The following is an 18,811-nucleotide window of genomic DNA, read 5'->3' on the forward strand; positions in this document are numbered from 1 at the left end:
GAAACCACCCGTGGTTGTGCCTGCAGACTTTGCCACTTTTCCACAGGATGGGACTGGGCAGAGATAGGAGCTGCTCAGCTTCCAGCCAGTTTCACTGACCAATGCTGCAATGTTCAGGCTGCAAACAGTCCAAAGTGAGTTTACGTTTAACCCTCAAAACCTGTTTTAATTAATTGTAACCGTAAAGGCATTTTAATGTACGTTTGCTATAAAATTTGACTGCAGCTTGCCTGAGCCAGCACACACGCAAGGGAGGACTAACACAAGCTTTCTGACTCTGATCTGCAAGGGATAAATCATCTTTACACATTTGCTCTACACCCCACTGTCTCATCTGGAAAAATTATCCCCAAAGCCACATCAATCCTAAAACACCCCCACTTTGGAAAAGCACGTACCTGAGAAGCTAAAAACATTTAGATGCGAGAAACAGCATTTGAGCATCCCCTTGAGAGATGAAACTGCCCTGGGCAGCTCAGTGGCGCAGGCGTCCCTGCGTTGAGGTACCCAACAAACCGGCTGAACCATTATGTCCTACCCTCTAAGGATGGGGTCACATCATGTTACCGATTATATTTGGAGAAACCCTGGAAAACAGAAACCCTGAAAGGACTGCAATGAAAGAAAAAATTCTATTTTGGATTAAGGGCTTCCCAGCTGCTAGGGATCTATTTAGAAACACACATGGAGTTGTGAAATTTAAGATCTTCCCGAAAGCATGAATTTCAAAACCTCATGAGAAAATGCCTGTGACTGGGTTTTGAATGTTTTCACAAGACTGGTGGATTTATCACTACCATCGTCTGCTCATGAGCAACCCAAGACAGATTTCATCCCAAGACACGGTTGCTCATTAGCAGCTCACCTTTAGCCATCTCTTCCTCAGGAACTGTATGGGAGGAAGGCTGGGAGAGTTATGGAGTGATGCTACTCTTTACCACGGCACATTACAGCAACGGTAGCATGGTGAACCAACATTTGCTTCAACAGTAATTCTCAGCAAAAAAACCCAGATTGGAGTCTCTACTGCATTAACAGAGCACTTGACATCCAAGAAGTGAAATGACGTATGAGGTCATATTATTTGTCTTACAGAAGAAATGAGACCGGGAACACGGCTCAGACACTGGAAGAAAGCTGCTACAGCACTCGGCTGCGAGGAGCACGAAGAGGAATGAATGCAATGCTTCACCCCACGGTTGTTAGAAAAATAGCCGTACCTTCTGAGCACGAAGAGGAATGAATGCAATGCTTCACCCCACGGTTGTTAGAAAAATAGCCGTACCTTCTGTAATCGTAGGTCACATTTTACATACCAATGCCACAAACTTATTTTGAAGGAGGAATGAACAAAGTCTTAAAGAAAAAAAGAAACAAAGAAGAGAACAGAGCTTTAGAGGAAAGACACAGCCAGTTCTTCTTGGTTTTAATCTCTTCAACCAGATTTCAGGATAATTTTCTCGGAACAACCAAGCACAGTGCTGGCCTCAGTACTGTCGGGTTTGTTTATTGTACTGTCTCCACTACCAAGGCAAGTGGCAAACATAGCAAGCCACCTACAGTACAGCCCCTTGAGCAGAAAATCACAAGAGAATAGAGCAGATCAGTATGCGGCTGTTTGTACAAAGCATTTAGCCAGGCTAAAGGTTTGAGAGACTTGTGTTCAGGCCAAAAAAGTAATGTCTTTGCAAGGTCTACAGGCTTGGGCCACCCAGGGCAGGTCACAGGGGGACTCTAACCTCTCTTCCAAAACATTTCACTGATGAAAGAATCAAGGAACAGGAACCGTTAAGCCCTTTACAATGAACAAAGAATAAAGAGTTCAAACGCACACCAGAAAAAGAGACATCCACTGTAAATTAATTATACAGAACGGGGGAATCTCTTTTTGTATACCCTACACGGCTAGGCACACAGGGAGAGAGCCTTACACATATTGTGCAGTTCAAATGAACACAGCTGGCGACTTCATTCCTCAAAAACATCATTTTGAGGGCAAGGCTTTCTCTGAATTACACGACACCGCCAGAATCCATGACGGCAGACCTGCAGGACTGAGGTTACAGCAGCTCCTGCTGAGGGGAACCTGCACAATCTGCTTGCAGTTGCATCAGCCATGACCAAGACTTTGTATCTGGGGAACAGCCATCTCGGCACTCCTCAATGGAGGATGTAGGTCTCAAAGTCATCTTCCTTAGACAAACCCTTGGAAGACTATCTTAGAAAAGCCAAGCATCAGGACCTCTTGAGCCTTTACCCAGAGGCACATAATGACACCTTGAGGAGGCACAAGCAGAAGAACAAATCTCTGCGTGGACTCTGGAGAAGCTGGGAAGGGAATAAAGGTAAGACATGATGGGTAGGAATTAAGGCAAGAGGAACAGAGAGAAGATCCCAATTTCCATATTGAGCTTATACTTCACCCACACCATTCCCACACAGCCCTGCTTTGAAGCTGTTCCCCATTATAGGCGAAATTATCAAAGCTCATTCCCATCTGGGGAATTCCAGAGAGCTGCGGGGAGAGGGAGGAGTTATCCAAAATACATTGAAGTGGGTCAGATTAAATAAAAATTTCTACTCCTCTCCGTCATTCATTCCTCTGATGGAACAAAGATGAGCCTGGAGTCCTGTTACCACATAGAAACGAGTGGTCCCAGGGGCTGTGATGGTTTGCTGACAGGGCTGAGGAGCATTTGCATCCAGAGAGGCACTTATCACGGAAGCACCACTAGATCTTTTCAAGTAAAAGAAAAGGAAGCTCTTCAGAAGAAGTTATACGAGATGTGTGCCAAGAAATTTGGTCCCTGCCAATCCGTAGGACAGGTTTACAGAATCAAGTTACAGATCTACACAGGTTCCCAAACCCATAATCCAAGACGTACAGGGGAAGTCTCTTAGTAGATGTCAAGTTCTCAGCTCCATTAAAATACTAATACTAGGAAAAGTGGAATGTGGGCATCTCACCATTAGCTCATTCAAGCCATAAAGGCTGACAAGCACCAGTCGCTTGTGTCCACAATGGGCGGGGAAGGGAAGGGGGGTGGCAGAGCTGAGGAACTGTGTGCTCTTAAAATGGATCAAACAAAATGAGGAGTGGAAAGAGGCGTCTTCTCTTCCTAGAGTTGCAAAGGACTGTAAGGATAAGTAAATAAAAATCAGTGGGTATCCTGGTAACAAAGGAGAACACGGGAAGGTGCTGGAGATGGAGGATATCAAAAATGGTGCAGCAGAAGTTGGAGAAAAGAGGGCAGGAAAGGCTGTGATGCCACTGTGGGGTTAGCAAAGTTTAGAAAGAAGACAGAAGAGAAGGAAAACAGAAAGAGAAATACTAAAGCTAAAATGCTAAAGGAGACAAGGTGATAGATTATAGGACAGATGAAAGCAGAATATAAGGCAAAAAATCAGGTGATGGTTAGAGAGAGCAGAAGCAAGCAAGAGCTCTCAGCTCAGGAGCAAAGTAAAAAGGCTGGAGAGTTCATTTCCCTCTGAGGTCATGCAGACTCCCAGGATTTGCTCAAGTCAGACTTGCAAAGACCACTTAGTAGTGTGCCGTAGCAGAGTTTAAATACTTCCCATCCAAAACCAAAAAGGGCACGGTTTTGGTAGCTAATTGATGGGGAGTCATGCGCATCTCCTCCATGCATATTTATATGCACTAATTCACCAGGCATCGCTCTCTTTGCCACTGCGAGTACTTTGCAACCTCTAAGAAAGGTCAGCGGAGGGAAATGAAGGCAGCACTAAATAAATTAATGATATGCCCAGGGGAATAAATTCAGGGTGAAATAAGGGAGGATAAATCTAAGTGTAGGAAGGTGGCACAGCCGTGGACCAGAGGCTCCCCCTTCCATGCCCTCTGTCACTCGGCGCTCCAATAATTCACCCTTCCCATTTCAGAAAGCACGTACGGCTGCACTTGGAAAGCAGCTCTGCTGTCAATACAAATCACCCCACTCCATTTTAACAGCAGTAAAATGCAAAGTTTTGTTTCCCAGTGAGAGCTGACTTTTGACAGGTGAAGAGGTGAGAAGGAAGCGATGTGCTCCTCTCATCCTCCAAGGGAATGGCACAGGTCACAGGAACCACAAGCAACAGGCACGTGTGGGCGAAGGACCAGACAAACAAAGGGTCTGCAAGCTCCCAGAGATGAGCTGAACTATATGCTTGTGAGGACATCACGATCTGCTTGCTCCTCACTGAAAAGGTGTTCTTTCAAGCCATCCATGCAGGCAGCTCGTGCAAACTGCTCAGCCTTCTATTTAGGACAGTCAAGGACCTTAATGGCACTTTCATCAACAGGTAACAGCTTTCTAAGCTGCCAAAATCCATGATCCAGTTCAGTTATGTGCCTGTACACTAACTACACCCGCACGCCCTCGAAGCTCAGCGCCCTCTGCCCAGAACCGCTGTTTTTCTTGCTGCTCAGCCCTGCTCCAGGTTGCAGTGTTCCAGGATGCAGCATCAGTGCATGACCCCGAGCCAGCACTATGGAGGAAAGGCAAGGGAAGGAGCTGTGTTTGCTCCTGACGCACCCAATAAAGCGTTACTGAGTGCTACGATGAGCTGAAATTTAGGCAAGAAAAGTCACCAGGAGGGAAAAGAGGGATGCTTAAAGAGTAGGAGTATCTGAGCATGCTGCAGGGAAGGAAAGCAGCCTTGCCATGGAGCACAGCATCCCCAGAGCGAGTGCAGCAGACATCTATGAGGCTTTGTCTCGGACCTCCCAGCAGCAGGAGACAGAGGAACAGCAATCCCAGCCCATGGTGAAGGAGCAGCGATATGGCAAGTGCCCCAGGGCATGGCAGGCACCCGAGCCAGCCCAGGGGGTAAGATAACCAGTTTTCTGAGCAAGACCTGGCTCCAAAACAAAGGCTGGCACCCCTTGGTTCGGAGGACACTACCTTCAGGCACTGCAAGGCAGGTGGCAAACCAACCCTGCTCTTCCATCAGCTTCATCGGCCACCCACACACCATCATTGACCGCTGTCACCCCAGCCTGCGAACTCCTACAGCTCTTAATATTGCAACATAAGGAGTTCCTACCAACTGTCCAAACCACAGCCATGGTCCTTTGACACCATCACAACCCAGGACACATGTGATGTAGCTCTGCCTGGCATCACGGGCTCATACAGGACCTCTCCCCGGCTGCCGCCACGGGTGAGGAGCTCACACGCACGCAGTTGCCACCAGCTCAGCCAGCACAGAACCACCACTGGCTGCACTGACGCAGCCCTACAAGCACTATGTCTCCGGAGGATCTGCAGCTTTAATTTCTTTTAAACAAATACCATTTTTTAACCATACATCCAAGTGGCACAGAGAGGCACCTGACTGAGCCGGTGAGCCACTAATATAATAAAAAGCTATCATGTATTGCACGACTTGAAGAATCACAGAATGGTTTAGGTCAAAAAAGACCCTTAAGATCAGCCAGTCCAACCATTAACCCAGCACTGCCAAGGCCACCACTGAACCATGTCCCCAAGCACCACAGCCACATGGTTTTTGAACACCCCCAGGCATGATGACACCCCCATCCCCGGGCAGCCTGTGCCAGCGCCTGCCAGCCCTCTCGGTGCAGAATGTTCCCTCACACCCAATCTCACCCTCCCCTGGCGCAACGTGAGGCCGTTTGCTCTCGTCCTGTCGCTGGTTCCTGGGGAGCAGAGACCGACCCCCCTGGCTACAGCCTCCTGCCAGGCCGTTGCAGAGCCACCGGGTCCCCCCCAGCCCCCTTCTCTCCAGGCTGACCCCCCCACCCCCCCAGGCTGGTGCCCCAGCCCCTGCCCGGCTCTGGACACGCTCCAGCCCCTCAGTGTCTGTCTGGCCGTGAGGGGCCCAACGCTGAGCCCAGGGTTCGAGGTGCATGAAGAAATCAGCATCAGGGGCATGGAGATTTCTCTCCTGAGGTGATCTGCTAAACCCCTTCCTTCTGTCATTGCAACATCTCCTTTTCTCCCCCAAAATTCAAGTATTGCTGGTGCACTGTGACAGGATGGATACCAGCAAGCACACAGTGCAATATCCTAAATTCAGGAAGTTTGTCCTCAAACCCGCTCCGCTCACCTCTAGTGCCATGCACGCCAGTCCCCGCTGGGTTGCAGGTTGGAAGAACATCAGGCAGCCATCTGCACGGCACCAAGCCCACAGCCTGCGCTTGAGGGAGAGGACTGCTCTGGTGTGGTGGGCAAACCCCGGCATCTTACACAAATAATGGGATTTCCGTGTGGGAAAGTCCTCAAAGCCAGACAACGCAGCCAAGAAGGAGGTGGCAAACGACTGCACCGGGCCCTGTATCGGCACATTTTGGCACGCTCATGTGTCAGGCTGGAGGAATCCTCAAACTGCCAGAGACATCTGTGTTTCTTATTGACTGCCCCCAGGAGTGGGCTGACTGAAAATTGGGAGTTTAATGAAATTTTAAATATAATTTTTATGGTGCTCTTAATTTCTCATAAAGCAGCAGTTAAAAGACTTTAGAGATTATGGAACTGCTTATTTTATGATCTAAGTATTGTAAAAACAATCTGCCTCAACCACTGCTGGAACCAGTTACATAGATGGGAAACACTTCTGTAGGAGAGAGAGCAGCCCCCTTTTGTTTTCCTCTTTTGGTTGTAATCTCCAAATCTGGGTGTTACATTTGATTCCCACTAACTCTGAGGTACAAGAGAGAAAAAAGAATTATATACATACCAGCACCAGGAGGTCCAAAAAAGAGCAGAGCAGGGGACTGGGCTACAAGGCACACAGATATTACAAAAAGCACACTGCACACAGTTAAATCTTGGGTTACAGATGTACTCTGGATGACAGCAAGCCCATTTTAAAAAGCAAATGCCTACTCTGAAAAAAGCATCACCTCTTTCATTTACAGGTTCACAGGAATATTTGTGTTAGGTGGGGTTTTCTTTCCTCTCCAGTTGTTTTTTTTTTTCCTCTTTTCAAGTTGGCTTGTTGGGCTGGAGCCAGAACTCACTTCTAAATGGAGATATAATTAGACATGTCCTACTGTATCTTTCAATTCATTTAACCTCTATGCCTTATTTCACTTCAGTTTTAAAAAGGAGGTGAGGGAATCTCTCTTGACCACATAATAAAAGAGCTATGCAAAGCCAAGAAACAAGAAAGAGTTACAAGTAATACCTGGCCAACAACAGCATTTTAAAAATTACTTTTGCCCTTCGCTGGACATCAGCTGTGCCATCCCTGCACACGCATCACTGTAAAGCTGCACCAAAAGATTTTCCAATCTCTAACACACACCTTAGGAAACAGGTTTTTGCTGAGCCGGGGGGGAGGATATCCACAGCATCACAGAATCCCAGACTGGTCAGAGTTGGAAGGGAGCTCTGGAGATCACCTAGTCCAACCTCCTGCTAAAGCAGGTTGCACAGTCACATCCAGGTGGGTTTGAATGTCTCCAGGGAAGGAGACCCCACAGCCTCTCTGGGCAGCCTGTGCCAGGGCTCTGCCACCCTCAGGGCAAAGAAGTTCTCCCTCACATTCAGATGGAACTGCCTGTGTCACAGTTTGTGCCCCGTTGCCCCTTGTCCTGTCACTGGGCACCACTGGGAAGAGCCTGGCCCCGTCCTGACACTGGCCCTTAAGGCATTTGCAGACATGGATAAGATCCCCTCTCAGTCCTGTCTTCTCCAGGCTAAATGGGCTGGGTCTCAGCCTTTCCTCGTAAGGGAGATGCTCCAGTCCCCTCATCACCTTTGTAGCCTCCGCTGGAACCTCCACAGCAGTTCCCTGTCTCTGGAACTGGGGAGCCCAGCCCTGGACACAGCACTCCACCTCAACTAGTGCCTTACGTCTCCTCAAGGGCTTTGCCAAGCCGGAAGCTCCAGCACCACTGTCTCACCGGGGGGGATAACGTCCCAGGGAAAGAGCTCACACCTTCCCCAGGTTTTTTTAAATTTAAAAATCCAGCACATGATTTTTGCAACTTTGCAGCCCTGCTCTTCCTTGCCTCTTTCACATCAAAAATGCTGCTGATGTATATGGGACTATTCATAAGACAAAACATGCGAGATTTGGCTCATAACATCTATTTAACTTACTATTTCTCCCCAGTCCTCCAAAAGCTTTCTTTTTGAAGGTCATAAAACCAATAAACTGTACATTCAGTGCTTTGAATGTGCAAAACAAGCATGTTTCTGGGGAGGGGGATGTATAGTGTATGGCCTTGTGCTTCCCCCGAGCACCACCCGGGCTTGCAACTGCCTGGTGCCAAACCTCAGCCTGATGCAATGGTTCACACAGCCTTTGTATGCTGACAGGACAACAAATTATTTATAAATCAGGAAATATTTAACAAACACAGAAGTCTACAGAATTCATTTACCAGTGTCTTGTTTTAAGCCTAAGCCACCACGGTTTTCACCTCTATAGTTGTTATCCATTGCGTGTATAAACCCATTTTCTTGTAACACATATCTACTCTAATATGGAGCAAATTATCTGTACCACCTTCAAACCATGGTTAATACATGATTAAGTCCTTCATTAATTTGCCTCATCACTCTCTTAACCAGCTGATACCTTTGGCATTCACCAACAAACTTTAAAAAAAGCCTAATAAACTCTGGGATTGAGAATCTGAAGCCCCATTCCCACATCACAGAACTCTGGATGTGCTCCAAACAGCTATAAAATCCTATTTTAATATGATAAGTACACAATCAAGCTGCTAAACTAGGTAAGGCTTGGCCATCTGGGGAGGGGAAGAGGGCTGGAGGCACAGACATGAAGTCAAATATGCAACTGATATAATAAGGATGCGGAGATTTGCACCTGCGCTTTCCAAATCTAAAAAACAAAACAAACAAAATAAACCCCAAAAAACCAAACAAAACCCTTGCAAACTGAAATATGTTTTCTGAATATACCAGTTCACTCTTGGGATCGGCTTTTCCTAAAATTAAAATCCTGATGCATTGCTTCTCAAAAATAGAACTAAAATTATTCCCAGTGTCAGCAAAGTCAGCAGACAAACCGCAGGGATGAAGGAACACATTTTTGCTGCCGAAAAGGAAGAAAAGGACTTTGTCTGGGTTTACTGTTCTTGGGGCTGACAGTGATGGATAGGAAGGTTACAGCACCAGCATCTGTCTCCATTCCCCTGCCCGCACTGGCATCTCGGGCTGGGGCTCGGGGGAGTGGGTCACCTCTCCCGCTGCTCAGGTTGGCATCACCTGCTCTTCAGCTTCTGAGTGCTCCTGGTTTTGTCTCACCAAACAATCAGAATTTAAGGAATCATGCTTTTAAACTTGATATTAAACTTCATCCATTTTACTTAGCATCAGGGGCTTTTAGGGAAGAGCTGGTGCTTAGTGACCCACATTGCTGATGGGGCAGAAAACTGCAGGGTTACAAGTCTGTTTGCAGCCAAAAGAAAAAAGGAGGAAACTATTATTTATGACAAATGCTTCCTATTATTCTCAGCAACATCACCTGTCCCTCTGCAGACACCGATTGGGAACACAGCTGCTACCGGTGCAGCCCTGAAGTGCTGATGGGACACAAATTAGCAAGAATTTAGGGCTGAAGGCATTTCTGAAAGAAAAATAAGGCATTGCTTACATGATGACATATGCTATAGCTGCAAATTTAGGACAGGATTCATTAAACAGGGATCCTTCTCCCAGGCTTTCAACCAAGTGCTGGAAATTAGCAAAAGGACATTAAAAAATTAAAATACGCTCCCTACGAACACCAGAAATCTTACTGGGTGATGTTTCTCAGAAACGAATTTAATCTCACTATTGATGGGTACAGCTGAACTGAAACACAATCAGCAAAACGTTTTATAAAGCGCAGAAGAATATTTTTTTAAGTGCCAGATGATAATGAAATCAACACAACTGATTTCATTGAGTTATCAGAGACAGGACAAGCAAGCTCACTGCTATTTTGGCTCCAATAACATTCACATGGAGGCCAGGGAATATTTTGCTGTTGACATTATTGGAAGCCACATCGGGACAAAAAGCATTTCAGAAGACTCTGCAGTAAACAAGTTTATCAGTATCTAAACAAGATACATCCCAATCTCCACCTCAACCAAGAAAGCAAAAAAAGGTGGATATTTGGAAAATAACTTTCCCAAAATACTTTACCAAAGATTTCCTGAACTCTTTATCAACAATATCAAGCTTTGTGTTTTCCATAGCCACGGTCCCTAATCCGTCACAATATTAACCACAATAATAAATCCATCCCACTCATAAGGGAGAGAGGTTCCTGTGCAGAAGTGTGTTCACCCTGATACAGCTTAATTATAAAAAGGCGGGGGGGGGGGTGGCGCGGAGTTTTTTAACCCTTTAATTAAAGTAGGATAACAAGCAACTTGAGGGAAACCTTAGGATTTCAGAGCTATATCAGGTGAACCAAAATGAGCAGGTTTGAGAGCAAAGCCATGGTCCCGGCATCGCGATGCCCCACATACGTCTCTGAACAGATGTAGCCACTTTGTCACAAAACATCTCTTTTACTTAATAGTGATTTTGCAAGAAGGGCTCGCTTTGAGAAAAAGATCTCTGCAGCAGACAGGGAAGATGAGCAGCTGTGGTCAGGAGAGGACCAGAACTTCTTAAGAACATAAGCCGGTGACCATTTCCAGAAACAGCCATATGTAAACTGATTTCTCTTAGCCTCCTCTTTTATGCACTCTGATCTCTCCTATTTTTAAAATATTTCATCTCAAAAAGCTGGGATGGTCTAGAAAGCATCAAGGCAGCATTAAAGAGAAAAAGGAAGAATAAAACTTTGATTTCTTAGAATTTGCTGGGCTTCTTCTGTCCTAAAGATATTGCCAAGTACCCTCACGGACAGCAGCAGCAAGGTCTGCAGGTGCTCACCGCTCCCAAGTATTTGGCATCATTCAAAGCCCTGGCTTGGGTCCTGACACACAAAGAGGCAAAACGAGACATGGAAAATGAGATGATTTTGCATCTTACGTTCACACTCCTCCACGTCCAGGTTGAACTGCTGCAAGGCGCCCAGCGTCAGCTGCCGCACTTCGGCTTCCAGCAGCAGCTGCATCAGCGAGGTGGAGAGGTGTTTGCATGCCGACATGCAAGCCGTCTGTGCCACCTTCCCCTGCAAGAGAGAAGGGAGACTTATTAAAGCCATCAAGCACAAAATGCAAGAGGACCTCTTTAGACCAGCCTCTTTAATGTGCCCCACCTGCTATGGGACCTTCACATAGCGCTCAGTCTCACAACCACCATCAGAAAAGGGAATCGCCTTTCAGGATTCCCCATTGCTACTAGCAGGATTAGACCTTGTCAGGTGCAGAGTGCCTGGCAGCAGCTCAAATCCAGGACAGCCCTGAGGTGTTTAGAGATCTAAGCATCTCTCATTATCACATCCTAACACGGGCAAGACAAAACACCATATTTTATTCCACATCTTACATATATTGCCTGAAGTAACCTCGTTGATAGGTCAAAGCAGTGCTGATGACAATTCAAAACTCCAGCCTACAACTAAACCAGCATCCATATATATTCTGAGACAGGAATTTCAAAATCCTTTTCCAACAGCAGAGGCTAATAGTTTAAGGTTCAGTCTTGGCTACCAGGGAGCAGAGAGCTGAGGCCATAACATCGATGCTCTCCAGCCCAATTACAGTGCTGTGCAGCACCTTCCAGGTGTCAACAGGGACTGAGGAGAAAGAAACATCAAGGCGAGAAGGTGACTGAAGAAGTCAGTTGTGTTTACATGGATCAGGTTGTTCCCCAGGGCTGGGTGGTGGGGAATAACCTCAAGCACCCAGATGCATCTTGCACCTGCTTGTAGCGTGGGGAATGTGGTTATCAATGCTTGCCTTCTCCCGAGCCATCCCTAATTTCTGGTGATTAAACAGGGGGGCTACAGAGAAGCAGCTATGGCCAAGGCTGCCATGTGGAGAGAAACTACTAACATCCCTTAAAATATTCATATTTATAACAAAAGTATAAGAAGTTGAGTTTCAGCTATTAAGGAATTTGAGAACATTGTTAGGAAATATTTATTCTGAACACATTTTCTCTAAGCCACCACAGTTATGTTTCACTTGTGAGGAACAACTGAGATCTCAAGCTATAAATCACATGAACAACTCGTGGCAAGAGGAGTTACCCTAGATAGACCTTCCATTTTCTGATTGAGAAACAACTGCAAGGCAAGAGAAGAGTAATCACAACAATTTAATTAGCATACTTAAATTTTTGAACTGTGGAATTTGAAACAGCTGATTTTCAAATTATGGGCAAAGCCCCTGCACTGACAAAACTGACCAGTCAGGTAGGAAGCTCGGGATGCCTCTGAGGAATTATGGATGTTCAGAGAAGAGCGGTACTAAGGAAAAGGATGATAGTGGGGGTACATATGGGCTGTGGAAAAGGAGGAAGGGAGATGGGTGCTCGGAAAGCTCCATCTCCTGGAAAAGGCCGTAAGCAGGTCACTGAGCTCGAGCACCCATGCCCTGACCTGGCTGTAGCATCAGCTACCAGGACAGTTGCCGGCAGGAGAGGGAAGCTGATGAGCACGGCCATGAAGAATTGAGATCCTCCATAAAGACCTACAGATTCTTGATGCTCTTGAGATGCCACGAGGGGACAGAGAAGACCTTTCCAACTGCAACAAGATGTCCCCAACCAGGTGCTGGCTGGCCCATCCTGCGGAGGAGTGATGCTCTGCCATGTAGGAGCCCAGTCCTCCCAAGGGTCAGGCTCAGGAGCAAGCAGGGAGCACACTCTGCATTTAGCACAGTGCTTCACAAAATCCAATTTGACTGACCAGAAGCATAAAAGCAAACCCAAAGCACCCATAAGGCCATTAAACAAACTCAGACCGTCTCATGCACACAACACTTAGAAAGCTGAAGCTTCTCCTATTCTTACTGAATTTATTTTGCATCACAGCAAGTCTCAGAGCTTACAGGTACCAAGCTCTCAGTGAACTAAAACCAAGCGTCACTTTGGGGTGCTGAACACATGGGAGCATTTCTTTTTCAGCTTATCCGAATTTCTCCCTCATTTCCAAATGCTCAAAAGATTTTTCCCATTCCTCAAGTATTGCTGCCTGCCATACAAGATTTGGGGCAGGTAAGATTTGCCTGTGCCTACAACATGTATTAAACCCATAAAAATGGGGAAATCCTGTGACACGAGAGGACAGACTCGCACACAAACCCGCTGGCTGATGCTGCACAGAGCAATCCTGATGTCTGCATGTGCAACCCCATGGTAATATTTCTGCATAATGGTGCTACCCTGAAAACAGCTTCAGTAGGAGATTATGTTTTCAAATGCACACAAAAGACTTTAACATGCTTTCTTGAAAACAAGGAGTGGCTTACAAGATCTCACAGATTTTTACAAGCACTTTACAAATTGTATTTAAACTAGGATTAAAGCGAGGGGTTTACACGATGTTTCACGACAAGTATCACAAGTTTCATTCCGGTGGCACGGAACGATGAGCAAATGTTTGGCGCATGAGCTGCAAAGTGTTTTTACCAGCTTTGCAAAGTTGTTTTGGATCTTCAGGCTGCATTCATCTTCAGCAGGAGGAAAAGAAAATACTTTAAAAAAAAAAAAGAAATAGAGCAAACCCATGCATTATGGGGCAGGGTACTCCATCTCCGCTGTTCCCTGCCATTCCCAGGCTCCAGGAGTGTTCATTACTCACCTCCAAACACCTTTACTAAAATTAACATGAAGCATGGCAACCATAAAGTTTAGCGGAGCCTTGGTTTTTTTGTTGGGTTGGTGGTTTTTTTTTTGCTTTTCATCATTTACTTGTGCCTTTCTGACACATTCGGTTATTTAAAACATTGCTCTTGCCAATTCCTCATCCCTGACCGCAGTGGGAAGCACACTGCTACCCATCTGTGATTTTTCTTCATTACTTCACACAGACACTTGAGTTTTTGCTATGACCGAGTAGTTTTGATCTGTTATTGAGCAGAAGACCCAGATGGAAGCAGAGGATGAGAAAGCAAAGCTCAGAGGCTATGTCCTGAGACTGCGACCCATGCTGGGCATGGGGGACAGGGCTCCCTACCCTTTTTGGAATCACATGACAAAATCCCAACAAGTAGCTAATACCTGCACATCAGCATGAGTTTGCTTAGAGGCTTGCAACCCTCGGAGAAGCCTTGGAGATGCTCACCCCCAAGTGAAGTCAAAAGGAAAAGCCTCCAGGAAGGTTTTCTGCCCTGTTGACACAAATTTAAGAGGAGCAACCTTCTTGCATGCCAAGCAAGGGTCAGACCAGCATGCGTGGAGGTACCTAAAGGGTTACCTACGCCTGCAACAGCCACAACAAACATGCCTGCCACGGTGCGGTGCGCGCATTCCTCCGGCCAGCCAGGCTCAACAGAATAAAGAGTGAATGACAAGCGACACCAGGAGGGCGTGAAAAAAAGCAAATAATTGAGATGAAATGTCAAGTTAATAAGCCTAACGCAAGGAAGACGGGATGGAAAAAGTAATTTAATCATCAGAGCTTGACAGCACAACTCTGCTGAGTCTTCGCCACGAAAGCGGCGTGTAAGTGGTATTCTAGGACTTCTTTGGGAGTATTTTCTGCCACAGCTCATTGCAGAGATGGTAAAAGGGATCAAACTGACAAGCCCAGGAGCAGCTTCAGGCTTAGCTTTCCCTCCTCCTTCCTTTTTCACACAGGATCTGGCCTGGCCCAAAATTCTTTTTAGGTGCAAATGTGCACTGCGTCTTTGAAAACTCTGAAGCTGAAGCTCCTTGGGGCCAGCTGAGAACCTGACCTTTTATTTCCATTATTCTTAAGGTTTAAACACCAAAAAAACATTCTGCTTTAAAAAAGATGCAGTCTTTCATCTTAGATTTAAGAACATACAGATGCCTGACAGTTGAAATCCAATATTACTGGATGAAAGACAAGAGTATATACAGGTGGGGGTTTTTTCCGCCTTTTAAACATTAATCCACTTTTCCTTATATTTACTATTAAAGGGCTTGGAGATACCATAGGAGTTTAAATTATTGTGCTAAATGTCTGGTTAGAGAAAGGAAGGTATCACCAGGGATGACCAACACCTCACTCCCTGGGCACCAATATTTAAAACCCTTCTGGAATTTATCTTTTTCAATGTTATAAATAAGCCTGAACTGAGTCTTATAAATAAGACTCAACTTAATCCTTTTCTGCCTCACCCCTACACGCAGCGCAACAGATGCCCACTTACTCCTTGTAAGATCAGCAATGGCTTACGAACATCAATTTTAGACTATTTCCCTAGAAATAAAGTGCAGTATCTGCTTGATAAGCAGCTGCTGTTGACAGGAGAAAAACCAGCGCCAGGACACTGATATATCACTACTAATAAGCTGCTACTGCAAGTGAAGAAGGTTGTTTGTATTCCACTTGGGAAGGGAAGGTTTGGGCTGCACGCTGGCAGGCCTCAAGTACATCCTCATACCACAATGTGCTCATCTTGGTTCTCTGGCACTTATTTACGATTGAGGTTCACTTTGTAGTGTTATTTTTCCCTGCCTTGGTTCATTTTTCAGCTTTCCTGCAGTGCTGGGAGGAAGAATCCCGACTCGCCGCAGCACAGCGACGGACAGAGCTGAGCCCGTGATGGACGTGTTTTCCACCAGCCTCACCTCCCTCCCGAAATCATTAACTGCACCACCCATGGCAGCGGTGTCGGGACATGTGCCTTGGCATGGAGATCGAGCAAGATGTCTCAGAGATGTCAGCCTCAGACATTGCTGCTCCTAGAAAACGCCATGCTCAGCTGGAACGGCTCAGACCTCATGCTAATTACACTGATGATTTTTACGAGCGTGTGGCAGAACCGGTGGCACTCCCAAAGGCTCTCCCTGTGCCAGCGTCCTGCAAAATCGCAGAGTTACATCCTGATCCCGCTCCCTGGCATGGCTCCAAACCAGCTTGGTCCCTGCCTGTATTTCAGAAACACTTTACCTGCCTGAACGTTGTGGTTCCTCCACCTCAGGAACGATTTATCTAAAAGATGATCTCTGGAGAGGAAGGCAACGGAATAGGAATGCAACCATGACCTGAGCTGTCCACAGAGAAGGGGGAAAACAAACACTTTAAAGTCACCAGTAGCTCGTTTACCAACTTGACAGAAAATTGAAGAGCTTAACCTCTCATGAAGCAATTCCAGGAACACCTCTATAGTATCACTTATTTATTTAAGACCTTTGCAAACCTCATTAAAAATGAACTGTATTTGCATCAGAAAAGCACGAGTCATGGGTGGGAGCTGACAGAGCTCAACAGCCAAGCTGTCAGCCCAAGTGCCTGCCTGCCCCCTGCAAGCTCCACACTGGTTCAGTGAAATAAAGCAATTCTGAGCGGTATTATCAGAGCAAAGGCCATGGGATTTTGTTTTGAGGCCCAAATCAGTTTGCAACCTTATTTCTGGCAACAAATCCCTCTGTCCATGGCCTCTGATACAACCTCTTTGCAGTTGGGGTTTCCATGACACCTCTCAAGGCAAAACTGTCCTCCCTGTCCCACCAAAGCTTCCTCGGGGCACACAGGTAGATCATCTAGAGACGTTCCTTGTGGCCATGCAACCAGTGAAAGGACAGAGCCAAAACTCTAAAGGTCTCCCAAAGACACAACCCAAGGGGCACCTACCAGAACATATTGCCATGGGCTACCCCCCATGGAACTGACCAAATTAATCACACTTTTCACCATGAAATCATCTCTTTTCATCTGTATTTCATCCTTGGGCAGCAGATGGAAGCCTCCAAGTTCCCAGGAGGACAGGCAGCTACCATGGGGAAGGTCAGCACGGAGGCTATGGAGCCAGCACCGCTCACGGTAGCATTTTTGTTTGAAAATAGCAAGTATGTTAACAATTAGGGAAAGGAAACGCTGAAAGGCTGCCTTGTTAATTAAGGAACTTGCTATCAAAGGACTCATTAAAAGCTACTGAAATGGAATGGTTGTTAAAATAAATACCCATTAATCTTAACGCGCAATCAGGAATATGCGGCCATTACCCACCTCGCGGCAGGGGGAGAGGGGGCTCCTCGGCACACACCTACCGCTGCGAGAGCCACAGGGGTGGCACAAGCTGGTGACGGCCACCAGCCAGAGGGTCCCAGAAGAGACCCGAGCAGGTGCCTCTTGCTTTTTTCCTTGCCCCAAATTAGGAGCCATGTGGTCACTGACATGCAAACAAAAGTCCTACTGTAGCACCGAGAACGCTTCCACCAACTTGCCAAAGAATTAATACAGCATTTTCCATAAAAAACAAAACCTGACAGGCTTCAAATGGTCTCAGGGTTTCCAATTATTTTGGGGTCTTTGATACCAACAGAATTTCTGTTTAATCTGTAAGAAGCATTGGGATTGATGTGATTAAGTATATTTAGACATGCAAATCCATGGACTTCATACAACTGAAAAGCGGGCCAAAAAATTGGAATTCCTCAATATTAATTGTCCACTTTTCTATAAACATCACAAGTTGTCCAATAATTTCAATGCTGAGTTTGCTGACTTTTCCAATCCATAATGCAATACCAGTGGAATATTTTGCAGAAGATGGAAATGTGATGCTGTAACAATAAGCAATTGTTTGGTGGCATAAAACTGGGAATAATCCCAGCAGACACTTTCTGTGCAGGCATGGATAGACTTCAGACCCTGCAGACCCCCAAGGCGTGATCTCCTCCTGCCCCAGACACCTCTGGACTGCCCTTGCTTGCCTGCAGCACTGGAGCCTCAAATCTCACTAAACTAGGGGCAAAATCAGCTATGCTAAATCCTGAGAGAGTCTCCCGGCTTGCTCATGCCATCCTGATTTGCCAGGTTCTTAACACCACCCTGATGCATTTTTTAATTGCATTTAAAAAAAAAAAAACAACCTGTTCTGCAGTCACTGAGGATGGCAAAAAAACCTCCAAACCATTACCCAGATACAATGACACTCCCCAAACAGTCAAAACAAAAACAGCAAAGTACTCATGTACATTTAAGAGGCTTACTTAAAAACCAAATACATCTGTCATTAATTGCCCAGAAATCCACTCTCATTTTTTACAGAAGTGGTTTTGTGGGGGTTTTTGGTTGAGGTGGGGGTTTTTTTATTATTTTGGGGGGGGTGTGGGGGGTGTGGTTTTGGTTTGTTTGGAGGTTTTTCGTCTGTCTTAGTTTGGTTTAGGTTTGTTTTTTAAAAAAATAAAAATAAAAAAAAGCTGTGGATCTGCACTCAGTATCTTGCAAGTAAAAGTGAGTGTATCCATGACTAAGGTCCAGGAGTAACAGGTGAGAACTCTGAACAAAACAGATGGTCAAGAAGACCTCTCTGCATCGACCAAGCCTACAGACTAGTGCATCAACACTACCCCAAGCAGGGTGATCTCCAAGATGCCCCCCACTCTGAAGACAGGAGTCATATCAGCCTCTACAGGTGCATCTCTGATGGGCAGAGAGGCAATGGCACCGGGACCATGGTCCAAACCCAAACCTTGCACCTACGGACCCACAAGATCAGATCACACAGACCCAGTGGAGGGACAAGGGGCAGGAAAGTCCCGTAAATTGATGTCCCTTTTTCAGTGTCCTCAGAGCACTGAGGAGTTTGATGGAAAGGTAGAAAAAACATCTGCCCTGGTGTTTAAAAGAGAAAAGATGCTGATCTGGAGACCTGCAGAATACCACAGCTAAAGCAAGCCCAGATAAAGGCATGAAATGAGAAGCAACCATATGGAGTTAAAACACAACACCACAAGTGTCAAATCACTAAGAACAATACAGATCAGCAAAAAGAAAAGTTATTTTT

At 46.0% G+C, this 18,811-nt stretch overlaps 1 protein-coding gene across 3 annotated transcripts in view; it reads right to left on the reverse strand.

Annotated features, from left to right (window-relative positions):
• EXOC6B (exocyst complex component 6B) overlaps positions 1 to 18,811 on the reverse strand; it is a 312,139-nt gene that overhangs the window by 77,113 nt on the left and 216,215 nt on the right. For all 3 annotated transcript variants that reach the window (XM_055706488.1, XM_055706484.1, XM_055706491.1), the window contains exon 19: positions 10,971 to 11,112. In XM_055706488.1, coding sequence (XP_055562463.1) covers positions 10,971 to 11,112 — 142 coding nt within the window. The remainder of the gene's footprint in view (positions 1 to 10,970; positions 11,113 to 18,811) is intronic.

The sequence above is a fragment of the Falco cherrug genome, chromosome 1 (assembly GCF_023634085.1).
Source record: "Falco cherrug isolate bFalChe1 chromosome 1, bFalChe1.pri, whole genome shotgun sequence".
Lineage (NCBI taxonomy): Eukaryota > Metazoa > Chordata > Aves > Falconiformes > Falconidae > Falco > Falco cherrug.